Here is a 21,256-nt window from a genome sequence, read left to right as displayed (position 1 = left end):
AGATAAAAAGGCAGTTGGAGTTAAATGACTTGCCCAGGGTCACACAGCTAGAAGAGCCTGAAGCCAGATTTCAACCCAGGTCCTCCTGACTCCAGGCCTCATGTACTTTCCACTGAGCCACCTGGATGCTCCAGTCAAAATTGTATCATGTCGGGGCAAGCTGGGTGGCTCAGTGGATTGAGAGGCAGGCCTAGAGATGGGAGGTCCTAGGTTCAAATCTGACCTTAGACACTTCCTAGCTGTGTGACCCTGGGCAAGTCACTTGACCCCCATTGCCCAGCCTTTACCACGTTTCTACCTTGGAGCCAATACACAGTATTGACTCCAAGACAGAAGGTGAGGGTTTTTTAAAAAAAGTGTATCTTGTTCCAGTTCTCCTGTCCCTGCTCCCCCTCCTCCCCTTCTAGTCAGTATAGGAAGTAAGATCATAAAGAGGAACCTAGGGGCAATTTACAAACTTTATCATATACTAACCCAAAATCACCTCTTAGTGATATGTTCTAAGTCAGATTTCGCTGACAGGGTCTTTTGGTCCCATGATATGTAACTCTCAGAAAAGTTCTTGCTATCTGCAGTGAGCCTGGCAGCACTCGAATCATGCATGAGATGATGTAAACACGTTAACCTTAAAGTTGTATTGACAACTCGGAGATATTTGGAAACATAAATGAACTGACCGCATGGCAGCACGGATCAGAATTAGTCTGTTCCCCTCAAAAAACCTCAATTCCACCCCCCTCCCCCAGCCCTCTTCCAACTCTATCTGGGATCAGGCAATTGAGTACTCTCAACTCTGGCCCCTGGTCACATGAGTGATACTCTCCGCCTCTCCCCTTTCCCATCCTTTTCTCAACAGCTGGCCAGCCCAGGGCGTCTCTTCAACACCCTATCCCTCAACTCCCTTTTGCCACTTGGCTCTATACTTCCTGTGCCAGTTTCCCCCCATACCTCGTCCCCCCCCCCCATGGTCTTTTTCCAGCAGATACCTCAAGAAGTGGGCCTGCTCGCACCACTTCATCATTTCAGACATGAATTATCAATTCAATTCTCCATTCTCCCGCAGTATCAATATTATGGATTGGAGAGAAAATAGAGAGAGCCCCAAAAGTAGGTAAATAACATTAGTCTGGAGGCAACAAAACATGGAACTTTACTTTTTTATGTTAAGAGAGGTGGAATAAGAACATGCATCCGAAGGGGCCTTTGTACCAGTCCTAGAGATGAATCTTTAACTTTCAGAAGATACAAATGTTGGTAGTAGGTAGAAACTTCATTAACCAGCTGAAACGTCACTTAACAGTTTGTTGTCTTAACAAGGGGAAAGGGGAGTCCTTGGGGCTTAGTCTTTCTCGTAATCACAGTCACAGTCATCAAGCCAGCCCCAGGACAAAGATGGTGATATTCAAACGATGGGTGGTTGGATCACTTCTGAAATGCCACTGCAGGAATCTTGCCTTCCACCTTGAGCTGCGTAAAGATCTGTGCGGCTCGAGGAAAGTCCCAGTTATTGTCCTGTAGGCATTTCTTGGACCATTCCAGATTCATTCCAGATTGAGTAGAAAACGATTGTATTATGACTTGTTGTTCTTGGAAAATGTTGACCATGGAAGTAGAGAACGACGTGAGTGGAGCTGGTACTGCGGCGAAAGCCCGGCGGATCTCTTCAGGATTGGCATTCCTTACAAACAGCTCATCGTTCACCATACACATCCTGGTAGCATTATTTGAGGGGACAGCAATAAAGACTCTTGTGAAAGCTCTGATGGTATTCGATTTTTCTTCTACTTCCTTAAAGACTCCGTTTACGGAAAAGCATAGCAATGTCTCTGTCTGGGCACAAACATCTACCACGAAGGAATTCATATCATGCTGGGTCTTTGGCAGTTCGTTGATGAAGGTGATAACGGCAAGGCGGGAGTGTTTTAGAAGGTGGAACCGCAGGCCCGAGTCTTTGACTTTTTTCACATTCCTGTTGTCTTTCACATATTTACTCATATTATACTGAGATGGATTTTGTATGTTGGCAGAAATACTTAAAGAACAGCAAGCTCCCTCGTGGTAGGCATCCAGCAGCCCCTGCCTGTCTCCACTGTCATACACTGAGAAATACTGTTGTAGGAAATACGTGACCATGCCCTTCATGGTCTCGGATCCAAAGTAGCTGCCCTTGCAGCTTGGTAGCATAGTGGGCTTCTCAACGTCGAAGGCAACGGGCGTAGGTGTTTCTACGCTGACGGCAGCGACCGGCGGTGGCAGGTCATGGCCATCTAGCCTGAGCAACGTGGGAAACCGTTCCCGGATGGCAGTAAGGTAGGAGGCGCGGTTTCGGAAGACCTTGCACAGGGGATTTCCCACCAGCCACAGTTCCCCCAGCTTTAACTCCTTCACCTTATCCAGCTCCCGTTCTGACTTCAGTTCATTGCACGAAAGGTTGAGGCTTCTGAGGTTGGGCGCTTTGTGCACTATCTCGGCAAAGTCATCTAGTTTGTAAATTCGGTTGTTACTCAGGTTCAGCGAAAGGAGTTGCGGGATATTTTCCCCGATGATTTGGACCGATGCGGTCATGTAATTTTTACGATTCAAAACTATATCAATACACTGAGTCATGAGGTCCGGGTCCGAGCGAAGGCCCTTTAGGTTAAGGGACTTCTGAACGCTGTCGTACCTCTTGCTCATGACAAACTTCAGCTGCTCTAGCTGTTCGGGCTTCAGTTCGTTCTGCACCGAATACGGTGGGCTCGATGTACTGACTACGATAGAGATTCGGTGGCTATCACAATCTACAATATTGTGATCGGCGGCTTTCAGGGCAGAGGCAGTGTGCGGGTCCTCCACAAAGAAGTGGGCCTTTTTATCCTCGTAGTGAAACTCAACGGGATTGAGGGCAGCACTGCATTTTCCCCGAAGTGCACTCAAAAGCCAGGTTTTATCGTAATTTCGCCCATTGGGAATTGTGACCTTGAACCACTGTTTCGAAGGTGGATTCTGGTTGGAGGTAGCCGCGCCTCTCTCTAGAGAACGCCTCTCTCTCTCTTTTTCTCGTTCTCGCCGCTTCAAGGCGGCGTGGATTCGGCTTCCGCCCCGCTCCCACCATTTTCCCCTCTCCACTCGGGAGCTGTGTGGGGAATACCTGGCTCTGGAAGCCTCTTGGCCCTCAAAGGGATCGTCTCGGTCTTCCCGGACAGAGCGCACTGGGCCCTGGCTATAGCCTCGGCTCCCGGAGCTGGACTTGGACTCGGAGTGGTATTTCCGACGCAAGGAGCCCCCCCGGCTTTTCTTTTGTCTTAGGGTGCTACTGTTTTCACTGCAGCTGCTACCTCCCGCCCCCCGCTCAAGATAAGATTTGTTTTCGGACTTGCCTCTAGACTTGCCTTCGGGTTTGCCGTGGTCAGCCATGGTCAAGCAGATTGTCCACCAGATCGAATGGAACTCGTCTCAACCTGCTCTACCTTTGAGCCTGGGGAGCGGGAGCCACAGTTCCACCTTACACCTTTGGAGTCCAAGGTCTGCGCCTGCTCTGCGTCTACTCTGCGCCTGCGCCCGTACCCCAGGCCGCAGAGCCAGCCCCTCCGTGCCCCAGCCAGCCAGGGGTCGTATAGTGTTGAAACTGTTGCCTCTAGCTCCCAGGCAACCTTTTATAGGTTCCGTAGAGTAGACTACGTAGTGCTTTATTGAGTCAGGGCTGGAAGTGGGAGGGACCGCCTCCTGTATTATTTCGTAAGAAGGGGGGAAGGGTTCATGGGCCTGTGGGGGTGGGGTGACTTTTTTTTTTTTTACATTTTTTTCCCAAAATGAAGCTTCTGCTGTGCACAGATTGAGATCAGCAACTCCTCTTAGAGTTACCTTTCACAGGGGAAGACTGAAATAAATAAAATCGGTGATCTTGAAGTCACAATGACCCGCCGTTGGACTTGAACTCACTCCCGGCCGCTATTCCAAGTAGCAGATCTCTTTTTCTAGGTCCCGCCTGGCCAACCTCGGCTTCATTTCCAGTTCCCGCCTCTTTGGGTTGCTCGGATTGCCCTTTTTTGGCTTCTTATTGGCTAGCTATCTAATCGTGGTGTGTTTTTATTTAATTTTTTTTTCAAAATCACATTTGTTCCACTTTCATTCTGAGCCCTCCACAGCATGCAAAGCAATGTGGTATGCTCATGCTGGGAAATAACTAAATATTTGTACACTCAGACTGAACATCTGGTAACAAGGCTCTTGGAGCACCCCAAACTAAAATAAGAGGAAGAGAAAAAGGCAATAAAATCTTTACCGTGCCCGTTAGTTTTATGGCTCAAAAATAGTTTCCCCCTTCTCAATCAGTGCATCCAAGGAAACTTTGAAAATGGTAACAATCAATTTTTAACAAGGAAAAAATCCGAACTCATAAATATTGTATGTATTCATTGTCAAGCTTAATGGAACATTTTATGTTTCTGAGCAACTCGTTTACATAATTAAAATCTCCTTTGATCTGTGAGTAAATGATTTAATCATAATGCTCATTAGGCTAAAATGGGTCTTCCATTCAATTGTATCAAGATGGTATGGAAAATTCTCAAACCTTTAGAAAATATTTGTTTGGTTGTTAAGTAAACACAGAAACCTATTTGTGAGCTGCTATCTTTTCTTTTATCTTTATGAATGTTATTGATTCTAAAAATCATTGAGATTAGAGCTTTTTTTGGTCTTTTATCTGATTCTCTTTGCTCCTAGAAGAGTTGGGTCCATTTATTCTTGTTAACTATTCCACTACCCAAATCAGAAATTCGTATACCAGGCCACCTATAATACTTATGAAATATGTTTCTTCTCAAAAATGGGCTAGCTCTTAACACTCAAGAAATGACTACCGTGCAGGTTGGATGCTCTGGTATGGAGCCGTAGGCCTCTTTTTTGGAAGGATGCTCAATTCTAGAACCTCTCTACAATTTCGAGGACATTTAAAGTATACGTTTGCTTGCCACATCTTGCTTTTTTAGCCCACTGAACTCTGCCTATTTGTATGAGAGATCATAATGGAGAGATACAGATTTGAGAAAACAGACTCCCCTAAAAGTAAGATTTCCTTCTCATCCACCTCTGTTATGATGAATCGCATGATAATTCCAGCATGCTGAAAAACTTTGAGATGACGGCGGGCTACACAAAGGCGAGCTCCAGTACTTGATTCCTCTTTCATAGCAAGGGAGCAAGAAAGAGCTCATCAAGGAATTTAGCATTACACTGTCTTGCTTTTATCCCTCGTTTTTCAGTATGGGGACAGTGCTGGAGTAGGAGGCAGGAAGACCTTGGTTCAAAGCTCACATTTATTGTGAGAGCCAAATCACTTATCTCCACATGCCTCCATTTTCTCATTTGTAAAATGAGTATAGTAGTAGAGCCTACCTCAAAGGTTGTGGGGAGACTCAGATGGAATAATGCTTGTAAAGCCCTTTATAAATCCTTAAGTTCTCTATAAAGAGGAGCTGTTATTTCCTAGTATGTTATGTTATTGTTTGCAAGGTATTACGGAGATAATTTGAATACGTGACAGTCATGTGAGCATTTAATAAGCACCTACTATGCACAAGGGGCTACATTCAGTGCTGGAGAAGCAAAGATGAAAGGCCAAACAGTCCCTGGCTTCAAGGAACCTGTATAATACTGGAGGTCCCATGCAGCTGGAAGACCTTCAAGGGCTGGCCCAGTTTCAGCTATATGTCTGGCAACTGAGGCATGATCTACTCCTCCTCACCTCTGCTATATTTCTGAAGAATTGGAATATTAATATGATAATAGTTGACTCTAGACTTTCTAAAGCACTCTCAGGTCTATAAAGCACTTTACATATAATCTCTCTGTAATCCTCAGAGTAACACTGGATTTTGTTGTTGTTCTACCGAATACGTCTGACTCTCTATGGCCCCGTTTGGGGTTTTGGAGAAGTATGCCATTTCCTTTTTTAACTCGTGAGGAAATGGAGGTAAACAGGGTTACGTGACTTGCCCAGGGTCACACAACTAGAAAGGAGTCTGAATTTGCACTCGGGTCTTCCTGACTCCAAGTCCAGTACTTCACTTAATTAATTTGGTCCTTAGAATATGTGACCTTATTTTGTTAATTTTCTTATTACCACGTCCTGTTTCCTCAGATAAATGACAAGACCCTCCAAAACAGAGGCCACACATTGTAACCTTTAATGTAGCCCCAAGATCTAGCACAGTACTCTCATACATAGGCGCTCAATAAATGTTTACCATCATCAATAACAATCCTCGTCCGTGGTGATAAAAATAACATAAGTGGGAACTGGATGCTAAAGTGCATTCGCTAGGCCCCTGGACATATTGGCTTCTCTTGAGTGGAACATACCCCTGCTTATGTCACAGACCTATTTGTTTGCTTTCAAAGATGTTTCTTAAATAAATTTCAAATAACATTTGCAGTTCCGGAGACTCATGGCTGTGTTGCTAACAGACAATTCTGCAATGAAAGAGCAATACTACAGGAAAAGAAAATAGAATCTTTAAATTGTTAGCCAAAGCCTGGGCCCAGAAGGTGGCACAGTTGATAGAGAAGATGGAGCCTGGAGGCCAGAAGACCTGAGTTTAAATTCAGCCCCAGACATTGATTAGCAAGTCATTTGATTCCTCTCAACCTTAGTTTGTCATCTGGAAAATGGGAGGATAATAATAGCACCTACTTCATAAGATTGTTATGTTGTGAAGATCCAATGGGATAAAATTTCTCAAGCTCGGTGCTTGGCACAGAGTATAAGTGCTCTGTCCATTTGGGCTTTCTTCTTATTTTGCCTGCTTATCCAATTGTTTGTTGTTTTGTGATACAAGGTAGGGTTGGAGTTCTTAATCTGAGCTCTAAGAACTCTCGTTTGGATGTTTTAAGAATTATCTTAATATAATCGTTGTCCTTAGTATTCCTCAGTATTTTGTTGTATGCATTTTAAAACATTATTCTGACAAGGGGTCTGTAGACTTTACCAGACTGCCAAGGGCACAAAGGAGGGTAAGATGCCAGGCGAGGCAGACTCGGTGTTCACCAGAGGACTTGGTGTGCACAGTTATCAAGTTAAAGAAATCCTTAAGGTTCGCTTTGGGATATAGTCATTTGGGTTCCAGACTCTCTAGATGTTTCTCCCTCCAAAGCCGCCAATGATGTTTATTTTATTGCCAAGGCAGTAGATAGTAGGAAAGGTTAATTCAATTGGGGACCCCTTTCAAACCTTTATAGAACATATTTTCTCCTTTCCAAAGGCCCAGCCTGCCATTATCTGAGCTAATCTTTTTACTTTATTTGTCAATGGGATCCATAAACTTTAAAGCCCAAGGTTTTATTCTTAGCTAGCTGTATTCTTAGTCAAAGTGTTTTACTGTCATTGTAAGTAGTAGATTTGGGGCATTTGTGTACCCCTGCATTTTCAGGAACTTAACTCCATTGTGACTAAGTTAGGAGCCCCATTGGGGAAAGGAAGGAAAGCCTTAAAAAATAGCCAGTGAGACAAAAGCCTGTTTAGCCTGAGGAATACTTTGGGAGGGCCTTGTTTGGGAATGCTAACTCCCTTTGAAAATGTCTTTTCCTTTCCCCCTCTCTGTTAGGGAGATCAGCTAAGCATCTTTTCTTAGTCATTTCACCTAGTAATGATAATGTGATGATGACATATACAAAGCTAAAAAATCAATCATGGAAATAATACACATATTTTCCCAGGAACCATCAGTGGTTATATTTGATCTCATAAATTTCCCATCGAAAAGCAACAACAACAACAAAAATTAAGTTGTTAAGTGGCTACCCACATCTGAGCGTTGCTCCCTTCATTTAATACCCACTAGATTTGAGTGTGATTTAAAATGGGGAAATATGCCCTTCGGGATGAACTGGAATGGCAAAATGAGCAAAACCAATTAGAATGCTCTGTGCGGATGTGCTAAGACTGAAGTGTACATCATTTAGGGATTCCATCAAAATCTAGATGCAAAACTGTGGGACAAAAAGTACATTCCTTTTGACTGACAAATCACAATTCAAAATACAGCAAAACAACTAAGGATGGATCCTAGTCATTCAACATTGATAAGGGCTTTGTTAATTCCTGGTGTTTAATTGCTTCCTTTTTTTTTTTCCAGATCATGCTGTTGGTTTCTGCCAAGCAAAGTGAGCACAGGTTCCTGTGACATGAAGGTAAGGAGGTTTGTTTTGAGGTTTTTGAGCCAAAGTGCCTGGTCAGAAGCTTGGACTGTATGAGGCAAATTGGTTACAATGTGCTATTTCCCTTTTAAATTAGGCAAGGGGGCAGCTAGAGGGCCCAGTGGATATAGATAGCACCTGGCATAAAATCAACAAGACTCAAATTCAAATACAGCCTGTTGCTTACTGGCTATGTGAACTGAGTAACTCACTTAATTTTTTCCTTTCCTCAGTTTCCTCATTTGTAAAATGGGACAGTTAATAGCACTTACCTTCCAGAGTTATCGTGAGGACTGAATAATAATCATAAAGTTCTTAGCATCATATCTGGCACATTGTACTATACAAATATTAGCTATTGTTATTATTTTTATTGGTTATCAGTCCTCAGTCCCAGTTTCTAAAGCTTATTCGATTCTATTAACACAGAAAGATGCTTTTTTTTACATTTCTATTTATTTGTTTTAAGAATATTTCATTTTTCCCCCAATTATATGTAAAAACCACTTTTAAAATTCATGTTTAACATTTTTTTTGGAGTTTCAAAGTCTCTCCTCCCTCCTACCCTCTTTCTCCCTTCCCTGTGATGGTGAGCAATCCGATATAGATTTTATATATGCACTCTTGTAAAACATTCTTCCAAATTAATCTTTTGACACAGAAAGATTTACAAAAATAACTGACACTTATCTGACTAAGATTTTTAGTTTCCTGCTTAGATTGCATTCAACAGAATATTTCCCCCCTTCATTTTTCCTCATCATTCCATGCTCTTCAGCTAGAAGGATCATCACTCTCACAGCATCAGTCTCTATTTCTCTAGAAAACTCTCCAGAACAAGTTAGAATGAATCAGATTTGGTTTTTTTGCTGTTGTTTCTTAATTAATAGTTTTCAAACTTGGCACCTAATTGTGTGGAGGTCATCTCCTTTGAGAGTATTCACTCCAGGGGAAAAAGTTTGGAGAAAAAATGAAGAGATTTTGATTTTTTTAAAAATGGCAACTCCATGGCCAATAAATCAAATTGAACTTTGAACTTCCGGATGAATGAAACAAAGATTCTGGATGGCTGATTTTACATACCATCAGTAGTAACTGATGGTTGAACATACCATCAGTTACTACCAGATCTGTCATATTTGTTTTAGTGCCTTCAAAATGTTGATAAGAAATTCTTTTTCTCCAAATAATATTCTCCTGCAATTTGCCTGGTTTTCATGCAAGAAGAAGGACTAGAATACTTCTGGGAGCTTGATAAGAATAGTTAAAACAGATGTGAATAAATTTGCCTAGTGGTTGTTCATAACTTCCAACAACTCTTACCAGGATTTAAGTACTTTCTATCTGGTAGGGAGTGGGGAGGAGAGGGGAAATTAAGTTTGTAGGTCTCGATAGCCACCAAGTTTGTAGGGAGGTATTCTGGGCCTTCTAGGCCCAAATGTTTCTTTTCCTCTGCATATATGGGATTAGGAAAATTATGTAAGTAAATGTAACTTATGTCAGCATGCCTAAAACTTACTTTAAAAAAAACTTGATAAACTCTGTTTTTCTAGCAGAGTACATATGCAAAAAATTGGGGCTAATGTTCTCAAGAAGGAATTCCCCAAGTGTACTAGTTACTTTGTTTAGTAACAGCTCATCCCTCTTGGTACGTCCTAGTGTGTCTTGGCCAAATTGATTGTGAAGCAGCACAGCTGAATTTCAGAATGGTCAAAACAAGCTCTTTTTTTGGCAGTCAATTAACTTAATAGTGTCTGGATGTGGCAAGATGCCTCTAGGAGTCAAGATGGACGTGTCCTGAAGAGTATTTCCTCAGGTATGCCCCGAAGTCAACCCAGGAGTTTGTAAGCTTCCGTAAAATAGGCTCCATCCTGACAGCCTCCATCATCTTTGTCTATCAGGATTCCTTTATGAAAAGTCAGAGAAAGGTTAAGTAAAGAGCCCCATTTTGGCTGTCTACCTGATGACAAACAGATGTTTCACATGGAAACTTAAATCAGAGAGTACACAGTAATTGGGAAGAAAGATTAGAAAATATTTGGTTAGGATGGGGAATATTGATGTCTTCCCCAATTTTGATGTACTTTCATTTATTTCCATTTTTTGCCATCATATATAGCTCAAGTTCTGATTATTTCAGGAAGATGCTATCTCTGAAAACAGCTAAATAGTCATTCTTGAGCCATTCTGCTTTTCCCTCTAGTTATCCATGCACAATACCTGACACTTCTTGGGTATTTAATAAATCTTTATCAGTGGGTTAATTTATCTATAACAAATGGTCCACAATCTTAACTGGTTCACGGTCCTTTTGAGCTCTCACATTCTATGAGTGTAAAATCAACAAAGTTATTCAGGCAGTAAACGTTTATTAAGCATCTACTGTGTACCAGGTACTATGCTAAGAGGTAGAAATACAAAACACAGTCAAACAAAAGACAGTCCCTATTGTCAAGGGACTCACTGTCTAACGGGGAGACAACCTGCAAAGAACTAAGTATAAATGGTCTGGACAGGATAAACCGGTGATAATCAGCAGAGGAAAGGGTTCTTAAAGAACCTGGTAGCCAGGACTAACAGAAGCCAGAAAGCAAGAAGGTGGAGGTGAGGAGAGAGAGCATTCCATGCTTGGGGGACAGTCAGTGAAAATGCCTCAAGTCAAGAACTAGTGTCTTGTTATAAGAAACTGCAAGGAGACCAGTGTCACTGGATCACGGAGTATGCGAGGAGTGAGTGATGAGTAAAGTATAGGAAAGGTGAGAGGAAGGGACATTACGAAGAGACTGAACACCAAAGAATTTTATATTTGATCCTGGAAGTAGTGCAGAGCCATGCATGGTCAGACCAGTGCTTTAGGAAGATCATTTTGATAGCTGAGTGGAGGATGGACTTGTGTTTTCTTGTGGGAAGACTTGTCGCAAGAACGCAACCGAAAGGCTATGGCAACAATCCAGGAGTGAAGTGATAAGGATCTGTTCCAGCGTGATGAAGGTGGTGGTGTCCAGGGAGAGAAGGCACATATACAAGAAATGTTATAAAGTGACAGTTGACAGGATTTGGCAACAGATTGGATGGAGGGTGGGAGGCTAAGTGGGGAATTGAAGATGACATCTACTTCGTGAACTTGGGTAACTAGGAGAATGATGGTACCCTCAACAGTAAACAGGGCAGTTAGGAAGAAAGAAGAATTTAGGCAGAAAAATGAGTTCAGTTTTGTATGTGATGAATTTTAGGTGTCAGTGGGACATCCTGTTCAGGAAGTTTAATAGGCACTTGCAAAGGTGATTGGACTTTAGGACCAGCCCTAGAGGCACACAGGTGCTCAGATTTAGTGAATTGCTTCTGTACTTTTGTACTTCTTACTCCTCAATCCATTTCCCCTTTCTACCAACCCCTTTTCCTCAAGTGTGCTATCCTTATCGGATCTCTCCTCTTCTAACTTGAAGAAAAAACATTTTGAAGGAAAAGAGCCATTGTGGGAATGTATTAGAAGGAGGACTATACAAATAGACTTGCACCTGAAACGTTGTTGGAATTATTGAAGGTATGGGAATATTATGATCCTATAAGGTAGGCATAAAAGACACTGAACTTCCACTAATGTCCAGGAGCCAGTTGAATAGCCAAATAATTGGGTTAAAATCATTATCTTAATATAGTTATAATCTAAGGTTCATGTGATAGACATTTCTTTAGTTTACTCAAAACAGCCTCATCCTTCTAAAGCTCCTTAATCGGAGGAGGAGCTATAAGTGATATCTAACTTAGGAGTAATTGTGTGATTTAGTTTGGTCTCATCCATTTTTGTCATTTTTTAAGAATCAGTGTTTGACAAATGTACGCATCCATATTGTCTTCCAAATGACTCATAGCTCACCTAGAAGGTGAGATTGCTGTAACATAGTCAGCTGTTTTTCAAATAAAACCAGTGGCGCTCGGATATGTGGGAAGAGAGAAATAATGGCAATGAGGCCAGCTCCCCATTCTATTTGTTTGTAGCACGCACACAACCCAATCAATGTGCATTATTCAGACTTCATTGATATCACGTGCATTAGATGTCAGTCTAGTGTTGCTGAAAAAAGAAAGCACTCAATACAAAAAGACAAGGTTTATTATGAAAATGGGCAGAGAAATATGCTAGCATTGTTTTGCTCGGAACAGCTGTGACATTATCAAACCTTTGTCATAGTAATAGCTTCAATTTGTCTATTCTGGAGGGTATTTTTATTCCTGACCCACTCTAAAAGGACTGCGCGCGCACTAAATTGTCTCTTCTCTGAGCATCTCCTATAGCACTTGCTAGCTGAAGTGCTTTGGGATATTCACTATGAAGGGTTTCGATTGTTTCCCTTTTGATGTATATGTTCCATCTCTCTAATTAGATTGCAAATTTTCTGAGAGCTTGGACCATCGCTAAGACTTCATTGTACCCCTTAAAGTGCCTAGCAACCTACCTTGCCTGACGGAGAGACTCAACACCCCATTTGTTTGTTGCTTGATTGGGTAATATAATGTAGCATCCCTTTCTTGTTTATGAAGCGAAGGATAATGGATTCCCGTCTGAATGCGTACTGGAGTGTAGTGCAAATTGTGGTAGGGGGACAGCTGGGAAAAATCTTCTTTGGTACTGTGAAATGTTCACGAAAACAATTAGGTATCTTTAAAAAAAATGTCATATTATTAACCGCAATACCCAAATAATCTTCCGAATATACAGGGCTGGCTATGCCACTCTCATGGTCTAGAATAAAGTAAATATTCCTCAGCTTGATATTTTAAGCCTTTAAGGATCTTGTTGCCCTCACTTCATCCTGTGTTCGAAGCCATCTGGCCTGTCTGCTATTCCCTGAACGTGGCATTCCCTTTGAGATCACTGGCTGCCCTCTATGCCCGAGATCCACTCCTGCCTTACCCTGTCTTTAAGACTCAATTCAGGTACCGCCATGTATGGAAAGTCTTTCATGTTCCCAATTACTAAGACTCGGTTTCTCCTCAGAATCTATCATGTTTACATGCTACATTCTCCCTAGTGGAATGTACACTTCTTGGAGGCAGGTATATTGTTTTGTCTTTGGGTTGCCAATGACTAGACTAGGAGCACATAGCAGGTCCTTAATAAATGTTGATTGGATTCATATACATATATACATATATGTGCATAAACACCTGTATATGTGCGTCTATGTATGTTTGACTTCAGTACATGGAAGGTATAAGTGGATAAAGAATCTTTTTTTTTTTAATTTTCATTTTTACACCCTTAACTTCTGTGTATTGGCTCCAAGGCAGAAGTGGGCAATGGTGGTCAAGTGACTTGCCCAGGGTCACACAGCTGGGAAGTGTCTGAGGCCGGATTTGACCCTAGGACCTCCCGTCTCTAGGCCTGAAGAATCTTATCAATAATGATTTGTGCATAAAAAGGGACATAAAAGATGTCATCAAGGACAAGTATGATCAGAAAAATAAGCTGGGCAGATCACGGGACTGCATAGCAGTATGGAAAGAACTTTGGATCTGGAGTCAAATGATCTGACTTAAAATCTTGTCAGTCACCTAATTAATGCCTGTGTCATCTTGGGCAAGTTACCTGATTTTCTGGGGCCTCAATTTTCTCATCTATGAAATGAAAGAGTTGAGCTAAGTATTCTCTCATAGCCCTTTCAGCTTTAAGACTCTGTCCCTATGTGGCAAATGTGAAGGATTTATGGAGAGACAGGAGCAAGGATCTGCCAGGAAGAGGAGGTGTAGATGGGTCGTAGTATGCACTAGTAGAGTAGCATCCACTTTGTTAGACATAAAGAACTTGTCAAAGTGTGGAAATAAATCATGACGTAACATCCCCAGGTCTGTGAGCTCCTATGAAAATAGTACTATTGGGTCAGTAAGTACCAAAAGATTGTGCTGGTAGGGGCTCAGGAGAGCAAGACAGCTGCAGTTGGCCATCTTGAATTCCAGGATTGTGTCTTTTTTACTACCAGGTAATGCTGAGTATATTTATATATCTATAAAATAAATGAGTTAGGAACCAGATCTGTGATCTCTCTGGGATGGTGAACTCTCTGGTAAGGAAATGTCAGGGCAAGTCAGAAACTTTGCTACAACTTCAAGTCTTAGAGAATGGCTTAGAGCAGAGGTGTCAGATGTGTAGCTCTCAATACTCTTGAGGGAACCAGACTAAAGTGTCATCAGGGAATATTTAACAAACTAAAAATGCAATAAAACACAGATAATGTTGGTGTGTAGTTTTCTAAGTCAATCTGTAGCTTGTAAAGATATCTATGCATAGTTTAGTAGCTATGAAAAATTCTATTTGATCTCGACACCACTGGGGGCATTTTTTCCACGTTGGAAAAAAGAATGGATGGATAAATGGACGGCAGTCCTAGCCTTGCCGCTAGGCCCCCCCAATTGTATAATCCATAGTCATTCTTCTGAAGGAATGTTGTAAGAGCAGACCTTTTCCCTTTTACCAGGATCAGAAGGCTGATGGTATGCTTAATGACAGCGAGCAAACACGGTCATAAAGCTATGGTATCAGTACCCCAGATGATGTCTTCCATCGAACACCTTTCCTGCTTACAGCCTGATTTCTTTCATGCGGAGTCTAGTTGCTTCTAGTGGACCAGTAACATCAGTATACCAAGAGTCTCTGATTTGGGCAGGTCTAAGGTTGTATACTTTAAGATGCTATTTTTCACTTGTGATATTTCACATCTGAGAGGAAAAGATTTCAGCTTCAAGTGTCACACGTAGCGCTCTCAGACAGCTGTTGGTTGGTTTTGCTTGTTTTCCTTTGTTACAGAGGAAGGTTTACTGAGGAGGAATGAGTTGGGGAGGGGGGCAGGGTGGAATGGAGAGAGCACATCCAAAAATGTCCCCAGAACCAAAAAGTATCCATGAGATTTGGGGGGGTTGGGTAGGGCGAGTCATGTAAAAACAGGGTCAAAAGGGAAATGTGGAATCCCATTTCAGACCACTTTTCATGTCGCTCTTGTTTGATTATTTGTTGTGTGTTTCCTTTGTCTTCTCCTTTTTTCTGCCTCCAAGGCTCCATGAGAATAACCAGTGAGGATAAAATAGCTGTACTGTTTGCCAACACAATCAATACACAAGTTTCTTCAGTTTTTTTTTACTTTCTCCTGCACTTTGGAAATGCAAAAAGGATCCTCTTCTCTAGTCTACTGCTAGATCATTCTTCTCCCACTCCCCTCCTCCCCCATTTCGGACTGGGCATTCCCACTACTCTGATCCAGTCACAGCTTGCCCCACAGTGTGTACTTTGTGTCACACAGCTGTCAACATCAGGAGACAGATGCATTACCTTGACACGTCCACTTCTTCAAAGCCCCTAAATCAAATGCTTCTGTAAGTGCGTGCCCTAACCTATACGTCAGCTGCTTCGAAGAGATGGAGAGTGAGTGATGCAGATGGCAATGACATTTCCTCCATAAGAAAAAGTAACGTGGCTATATAACATTGAACTCTCCTGGTTGGGACAGACTCAAGTTCATTTCATCTTTGCTCTCAGAATTCTTTCCCAACATGCTTTTCTCTACTGCATATCAGCATGCTTGCGAATTAACATGGGGGAGGGGGGGTTCCTCTGCTCTATCTCCTCGGCTGCTCATCATTCACAATTATTGAATGTGGAAAAATGATCATTTTTCATGAGCGAATTAAACCATTTAGGGTTCAAATTACGCAATTCATTCTAACGGAAACAAGGAATAAATAAATAGCAGTGCAGCTAACTTTTTTTCAGTTATTGAGAGAATTTTTCAGGGATTTCTCTAAGCCACAGGTAGCGTGCAAATTAGACATACATTAAAATTATTTAGTAAAAAATAGTTTATGTCATAGTCAAGCCATTTGCATATGTGTAAGACATTTTTAATATTGTTTCGCTATGTAGAAAACACTGGGATAAATGATGAGGTGGAAACCAAAGTGGCAGAAATACTTTTAGAAGGGACTTGGTTTCTTCATCGTACTTTCTATGATCAGAGAAACTATCTATTCACCAAAGCCAATGAATTTGAGCAGTTTTATAAAATAGAGGGTCAAATTTATCGATTCAGTCAAGACAACCACTCTCCGAAGACTTCAACTGAACCACACGCTTTTTTCCTGAATAGTATCCAGCTGTCTTCTGTCTAGTAGTCTGTCTATCTTGTCCACTAAATTTTGCACAATTGGAAAAGGTGGTTGTGATGGTATTAATATGGAATAACATGCCCTCATGGGGCTCAGGTTCCAGGATGGATATTTCCATAAGATCTCAAAGTGGGGAAGGCCCAGCATTTGCTCAGGACACAAGGAGTAATCTAGTTTCCCTTAATTCTCGTCACTGGTGAAGTTGCTCACATCAAACCTGTCTTGTCTGGAGGTTATTCTGGGGGGTATTTTAAGGACCTGTCCTACTTTGAAGTGCTTAAAGACCTGTGCCTACTTGAAGATGAGAGAATTAGAGTTGAAAAGGGCCTATGAAGTCATATAGTATAGTCCTCTCACTTCAGAGATGAGGGAATCGAGGCCCTGGGCCCCATGGGTAGTCAGTATCAGAGATGTAATTCAAATTGGAGTCTTCTGACCCCAGATCCAATATATGCTTTGATGAGGCTTTGGACTGACCAAGAAGCTTGAGGTTTATTCTATAGATGATAGGGAACACTTGCAATGTTTTGAGCAGAAGAGTGACGTAACCAGATCTGTGCAAGGGGAAGTAAGTCTTATAGTTGTATATATGAAAAATGGGCCTGGGGAACAGAGAGAGCCAAGGTGAAGAGACATTAGGCTATGCTGCAGTGGCATCAGTGGTTCTCTCCTTCAGGAGTTCATAGTGGGGAATCCAAGAATACGAGAAGAAGGATGATTTACTTTTTTTCGTACCTATCAAAAGTTTTGGCATGTGAAAATAAGAGATATGGGAGCATTGGGTTTTTTAAAGGAGCAAGTATTAATTATGATATTCTGCCTACCTTGCAAGATTTCCCTAACCATTGGTTTAGGAAGGACAGCTGTGTTGACCTACACTACTAAACATAGCTACTAGGTGATATATTCTTTGGCCATGGCAACCTCTGAAACAAAGAAAATACAAACTGACCTTTACTCTTCTGTACTGATGGTGGGAGAGCAATGGAAAAAAGAGCAGAAAGTGCTAAGAAATACACCATTTGGGGACCATCTGTCAACTTTGAAATAACAATTAAGACTCTAAATGTGGGGTCCTCGATGAATGACCAAGTGGGCATATAACTGGAAAATCTAAATCATAAATCTTGATATTCTCCTCATAAATCGAAACAGAATATAAAGAGAAGTTACAGGTAAATGGTAGGATGACTCTCAAATTCTCTTTGAAAAGGAAAGCAAAGAATTTCATAGGATTGGTGTCACTGCATATACCAAGGCAACAAAAAGCATCATGTCGTGGGACATTCATTCATCTCGTTTTATAGTACCAGCAGTATGTTTAAGAGGAAATACTACCATGAGTTAGTAGCTTGGTAGAGTTGTTTCTTTTCTGGTTTTTCTCCACCAGGTCATGGCAGTTTTCCCTCTCTGAAAGGACTTACTTAGTCCTTGAGATTCCTTCTTCTGGTTATTTAGTTCTTCTCAGAACTACTATTTTAAGAAAAGTGCCCAGGCCAGCCACTTCTTAGTCACTTACTGGACTCCACTCCTGATTCTCTAGACCAGTGATGGTCAAACTTTTTAAAGAGGGGCCAGAGGAAAGGAAATGCTCATCTGTCAGTCTGTTTCTAAGGCAGCTCTTTCGAAGTTTCATTTTTACTGTATCCTACTCATTGTATTCATCAGATTAGGAATAATGTCATGGGGCCGGATAGAACATTTCAGGGGGCCACAGTTTGCCCATCACTGGTCTAGACTTTGTCTCCATGCCCCTACTTGAATACCCTCTTTCTCCCTCTCCTCCAACACCTCAGCTTTTCAGTTTCCTTTAATTTCATTGATTAGCATAGTTAATGAATGCTTGGTGGTGGGGGTCCTGGTTGTTATTTAATTTAATGCAAGGTAGGCAGGGGAGAATAGTGAAAACATCGGTTGGAAAAAAAAGTCTCTCGCTTAAGAAAGAAGAGAGGCCAAGACTTGTTGGATATAGTGTGCCATCCCCATGGAAATGAATATCTCTTAATGGACAGGAAACAACTAGTTACTGCGGTAAGAGTCATATTAGAATTAGCTGATTGCCTACAGGCAGATCATTGACTAGTTAGAGGAAAGATCAAACTCAACATCCAATTAGGAAGAAAAAAACGACTAAAGAAGGTAAGATGGCAATACTAGGCTGTCACAACTTTTACCTGTCCAAATGCCAATGAATGTGTAAGCTGAAAAATAGGTAATACAAAAAGGCAAAGAGAGAATAAAAAACTCTTATCAAAAAAGGTGACCACAGGATTCTGGAAAGTGTTTTTGCCAGCAAGCACTCACAGACACACAATTAAGTGAAGTTAAAGAGAATGGAAGATTGACATAGTGTCCTCCCCCAAAAGCTTTTAACTCTTTAAACCTGGGCTTTTTAGCCTTGGGGTTATGCATTTTACACACACACACACACACACACACACACACACACACACACACACACTCACACACATATATAAAATATACTTTGCTTCCTTTGTAATCTTTTGTGTTTTGTTTCATTCAACACATGATTTTGAGAAGGGGTCTATAGACTTCACTAGACTACCAAAGGCATCCATAATACCAAAAAACCATTAAGAACCATGCATTTGAGCAAAATGCAGACTTAAAAGGCACCCTTCAAACAAGTGATCTCTTGTGCACATGTTAAAATCAGATAAAATTACTCATGTAATGTACTTGTTCAATGGCCCTCTGATTATTAACATCAAGTAAGACACTTTAAAATGTGAGGTATGCTCAGTAATAGTTTTTGCCACTGTCCTGGAGCGTGTCTTGTTCAGGGTTCAAATAGAGGGGCGATTCCATATAATCCTTCATATGCCTCTGTTTGTGGATACTATTATGCTGATTTCATCAGGCCTCAGAATGTTCATGTTTTGACAGATTTAGATGATTGATTATTCAAATGAGACCTGCCTAACAAATCAAATAGAAAAAGCTGAATGAATGAAAATATTTGTTGTCCACATGGAATTGGAAAGTCACTTTGCAAGCCAGTTTATCAATCTAATAAAAAAAGGAAAGAAGAAAACCAAATTGACAGTATCAAAGATGAAAAGGGAGACCTCACCTCTATTGAAGGGGAAATTAAGGCAATCAGGATATATATTATTGGGGATATATTAGGTAAAACAAGAATTCAGTAGGATCAAGTACGTTGAATAGCACTGGTAAAAATCTGTTAATATCAAGTGACTTTCAAGTACAAAGACCCATCTTTTCAACCCCAAAGTTCTCCCAATGATGCTATATGTAGTTGTAAATCATGGAATACTATTGTCACTAAGGAATTCAAATGGTAAGGCACCCAAATGGCAATGGAGAGATGCATGGTGGATGCAAGGAGGCTGCAGAATAGTTTTGGTTTTTTTAAACCCTCACCTTCCATCTTGGAGTCAATACTGTGTATTGGCTCCAAGGCAGAAGAGCAGTAAGGGCTAGGCAATGGGGGTCAAGTGACTTGCCCAGGGTCACACAGCTTGGAAGTGTCTGAGGCCAGATTTCAACTTCGGACCTCCCGTCTCTAGGCCTGGCTCTCACTCCACTGAGCCACCCAGCTGCCCCCTGCAGAATATTTCTAATGATGGCGTATGTTACAGAAGCATTCTAAAGGATATCACTGAAGACATGTATGATTGAAAATGAGATAGGCTTGTCTTGTGGCAAGGGAAGCGACTTACAATTGGATTGGATATAGTTAGTGTATGCCATCAATACCAATATATATGGTCTGGTGGATCCATGCTCTCATCAATTAGGCTAGCCCCTTCAGGAATGCAGATTTTGATCCATCCATGCCTGTCTGACCTCATTTATAAATAGAGGATCTTTTCAGTGTTCTGGAGACCCAATGTACTATTTATATACATAAATAGATTTTTTTTAATATTTAACCAGGTCTGTGATTTCATTGGTATATGAACAACTGGTAGAGGAACATTCTCCTCTGTGAATAATAATCTTACAGCAAAGTGATTATATGAATGCTTAATTTTTTATGATTCTATTTCAATAATATTAGTTTCCTTCATACTCTAATTATCTGTTTTATTAGGTATATATTTTATATAATTAAGATATTTTGAAAAATGGCCCAGTAAACAAAATGGTTAAGAACCCATCTTAGATAGTTGTTTAGGGTAGTGAGAGGATAAAATGACTTGCTCAGGGTCACACGGGCAATATGTTTCAGAGGTGAGATTTGAATGAAAGTCTCCCTGATTTCAAGGCCAGCTCTCTATGCACTGCACCACGGTGACTCATGTGAGTGAGTGTGTGTGTGTGTGTGTGTGTGTGTGTGTGTGTGACCTTCCCAGAGACACAGAGGTAGTAGTATCTGAGGTCACATATTTGAACTTGGGTCTTCCTGACTCCAAGCCTAGTGCTCTATCCATTGTACCACCTCACTGTCGAGAGAGAGAGACAGAGGCAGAGACAGAGAGAGAGAGAGAGAGAGAGAGAGAGAGAGAATCAAGACACATCTAGTCATTTCATCCATTTTAGTATTTACATGGGGATTACATTACCAGTAGAACCTTCAAACAGATATAGTTAACACAAAACAGATAAACAGATATAAGTATATATGTGTACAGTTTATACTTATTTCAATTTTGCAGTGATATAATAATAATAATAATAATAATAATAATAATAATAGTAGTAGTAGTAGTAGTAGTAGTAGTAGTAGTAGTAGTAGTAGTAGTAGTAGTAGTAGTAGTAGCTAACATTTCTATAGTGCTAACTGTGTGCCAGGTATTGTGCTAAGCACTGATAATTATTATCTCATTTGTCTTCACAACCACCTATTTATACATTCAGTGCATGTGAGAAGCTGTCTAAGTGTTCTCTCATCCTTTGTAGAACTTGTCCATGTTCTCCTTTAAAGCCTCCAGAA

The 21,256-nt window shown here is 41.1% G+C and overlaps 1 protein-coding gene across 1 annotated transcript; it reads right to left on the bottom strand.

The window, feature by feature from the left end:
- Positions 1-1,422: 1,422 nt before the first annotated feature.
- LOC123253659 (nuclear RNA export factor 1-like) lies at positions 1,423-3,396 on the bottom strand. Its single transcript, XM_044682817.1, has one exon. It carries the CDS (start codon positions 3,394-3,396, stop codon positions 1,423-1,425), a length of 1,974 nt encoding a protein of 657 aa, XP_044538752.1.
- Positions 3,397-21,256: the final 17,860 nt, after the last annotated feature.

This window comes from Gracilinanus agilis, chromosome X, assembly GCF_016433145.1.
Source record: "Gracilinanus agilis isolate LMUSP501 chromosome X, AgileGrace, whole genome shotgun sequence".
In the NCBI taxonomy this organism is placed as follows: Eukaryota; Metazoa; Chordata; class Mammalia; order Didelphimorphia; family Didelphidae; genus Gracilinanus; species Gracilinanus agilis.
The sequence above is the reverse complement of the archived record's forward strand: the minus strand, read 5'-3'. Positions and strand labels throughout refer to the sequence as shown.

Bases quoted from the DNA above. Each gene is read 5' to 3' on its own strand.
- LOC123253659 (XM_044682817.1), bottom strand. From the start codon at position 3,396: ATGGCTGACCACGGCAAACCCGAAGGCAAGTCTAGAGGCAAGTCCGAA.